The 2,796-nt window shown below is 45.5% G+C and overlaps 1 protein-coding gene across 1 annotated transcript; it reads left to right on the top strand.

Moving 5' to 3' along the window:
* The first annotated feature begins 380 nt into the window (after positions 1-380).
* Positions 381-1,355, top strand: LOC124680630. Its single transcript, XM_047215698.1, has 2 exons — positions 381-1,124; positions 1,164-1,355. Exons 1-2 carry the CDS (start codon positions 527-529, stop codon positions 1,331-1,333), a joined length of 768 nt encoding a protein of 255 aa, XP_047071654.1. The 5' UTR covers positions 381-526; the 3' UTR covers positions 1,334-1,355.
* Positions 1,356-2,796: the final 1,441 nt, after the last annotated feature.

The raw sequence follows: 2,796 nt of genomic DNA, 5'->3' as shown, positions 1-2,796 counted from the left end.
ACCTACATAGTTATAATTACGTACTTAATAATTTATTGTCAAATAATATCTAACTTCTAAATTAATTTAGGTGACTTGTCGACTCTTGACGTGGTGGTTCTATTAAACATCCATCTACTGCTTATATAGTATATAAGAGTACACCATTGATTAATATCTGAGATCACATAGTTTGCTTGACCAAGCGAAAGAAATTGATGAACTAATAAACAATGTCGTGTTCTGCTGTGGGGCTGTTGATGTTTGATTTTGGTGGAAGGACTCAAATAGGGCAATGGCTGGAGCTAGCGAGAAGAAAAGGAATTATTGAACAGAGCTAGAGGCAGAGCCTTATCTCTTTTCTCCTCTCTCGCTGCTGCGTAGCTAGTTGAGAGTCGGGAAACCGGGCCAAACCGAGGCCATTCTCGTCAGCGATGCCGTCCGGGAAGGGCTAAGGCGAGGCGCCGGAGCTTCTAGTGTATATACTAGGTCTAATACCAGTTGGTTTGTTCCTCTATGGAGTTTGGCGTCCTGCCGGTCTGGCGTTATGCCCAAGGGATGTGTGCTATCGACGCCGGCGAGCAGCGTCCGATGGCCAGCGGTGGAGTTCTTGATGGTGGCGGCGGTGTGGTGCCTGTTGCTGCTGGAGGGACCCTCCATGGCGCATCCCCTAAATAAGCTCGTGGTTGGTCCTCCAGGTCTCGATTTGGAGGTTTGTTGCTGTGCTGGTGAGGTGGAGTTTGTAGTTCTTCCTCTCTGCTTCAGCCATCAAGGAGATGGAGGAGGGGAGCGGCGGCGGGAAGCTCTGCTTCAGTCGGCATGGCGGGAAATTCATGGGATCGATTCTCAAGGAGTCCGGGCGGAGCTCATAGTTCGTGGTTCAGGTATTTCTTGTGTCAAGGAGAATCTCGCCCCTGCTGTCTTGAGACTGCGTCTGGGTTCTGAGCTCATCAACGGTGGTGGTCATGGAGCTACGCCGCCCAGCTCGGTGGTTGACAGGCGGTTGGAAGCTACGCCACCCACGGGGATGGTCGACTGGCGGCCTCCGCGCCGTCGTTTCTTCTGGCCGAAGGGCGGCCATCTTTCCTCCCGGCCGGCGTGCCAGATGGGAGGCAGTGACTCTGGCCTTGCGAGTTCCATGGTCTGGCCATGGAGGCATCATCGTCTCAAGTGGCGCCATCCCCGGCGACGGCGATGCTGTGCTCGTGCAGGCGAGATCTTGGACCTGATCGCGTTTTCCTCCAGGTTGTTGGGGTCCTCTCTGCAAATTTTAGGAACCAAGTTGTATGTCCTGGTTCTCTTTGGGTTTGTAAGCAATGTGTACTGTCTTTTTATTAATATAAGCAGTATCTAGGTCCTCCGGGGCTTTCTTTATTTAAAAAAAAAAACAGAGCTAGAGAGTCCTAAAGATGCACGTCTAGGCAGGTTGACTGTTTTAGTTCATGAGTTCTTTTTTTTTTCACGTCTTATATACATGGTACGCTGATCTGAGTTGCCCTTCATATTTGATATATATGTTTTTTATGGAACGTGGCAACCGTAATTGAATTACGTGAATATTCATTTTTTGTTAAATCATAACCGTAAATTTTAGATCTAACAATTAAAGTAATTTTGATGATGTGGATTAACGTGATGTCTCTATTTTAAACCTCCATATTATATTTTTAGTATATAATAGATAGATAGATTGTTGGTGATTATAAAATCCGCATCAAACTCTTGATGCTTCCCTCAAAAAAAGTGAAGCTTGTGTCTGTCGTTCTATCTCCAACAACGTTGACTACGGGTCAACGACCTGCTTGCTACGTGCGCAGAGCGTGGACGAACCGTGGACCGGATCCACGCGACGCAATCTTTGATTAATCTTATTATTTTTCTGTGGGCTAGTATCTTTGACTATGAAAAAGGACATGATACGGTCGTGGACCTGCCAAGGCACGGTCGTCAAAGCGAGTCGTCTATGGGCTAATTAAGCACATTGCTTACATGATTCATTAGTAAATATTATGCTCGATATGGGCGGCCATCCAAGAAACTAACTCTGCGTGTACTGTCCCGCGAGCGCGCCGAGCTAGCAAGCAAATCTGAACTTGCTAGGCTGTTACGTACCTGATGCTTGCTGTTTGCTAGTCTCATGTAAATAAGCACCAGTGATCAAAAAAGATTGGTTTATTTATCATAACCAACTAGCTAAGCACCTTTCATTGCACATGGTCTTGTGCTCCTTGAGAGGTCGATCAGGGTAAAAAATTAAACTTGGTTGTGGGTTCTGGTAACTTAGTTACGTGGTAGTTTCTTAAAAAAATTGCCGTCTACCGTATGCTGTAATAATATCTAACGGCTCCTGATGAGTTTGCTCCGTGGAATTTATTCCTAATTAAACAGCGCCCGTGACATTCTTCATAATACTAGTTGTTTCATTGTTTACCTTGTTAGAAATATTTTTTTTATAGTTTTCTTTGCAAAAAGTCTACCAGTCTATTGATTAATAAAATTATCAAGAGGTCCTTAGGCCACCTAGCGACAACTACATACATTAGCATAAACCGAAGGCGGGTCGCCCTCCTCTCTCCATCACCAGAGTCGGTGAAGAGAGAAGTAGGGAGTAAGGTGTGAAGAAAATCGAAACGGTGATATACACGAGGTACCTAGGTTCGAGATCCATGACAGGGCCTACTCATGCGATAAATGACTATAATTGCAGACGATGTGTAATGTTACAATGATGAGATTGGTCCTGCCCTTCGGCTACATGACTTATGTACTACGTTGGTCCTAAGGTTTACACAAGAATCCTAACTGACTAAGTTGTAG

This window comes from Lolium rigidum, unplaced genomic scaffold, assembly GCF_022539505.1.
Source record: "Lolium rigidum isolate FL_2022 unplaced genomic scaffold, APGP_CSIRO_Lrig_0.1 contig_23317_1, whole genome shotgun sequence".
Classification (NCBI taxonomy): Eukaryota; Viridiplantae; Streptophyta; class Magnoliopsida; order Poales; family Poaceae; genus Lolium; species Lolium rigidum.
The sequence above is the reverse complement of the archived record's forward strand: the minus strand, read 5'-3'. Positions and strand labels throughout refer to the sequence as shown.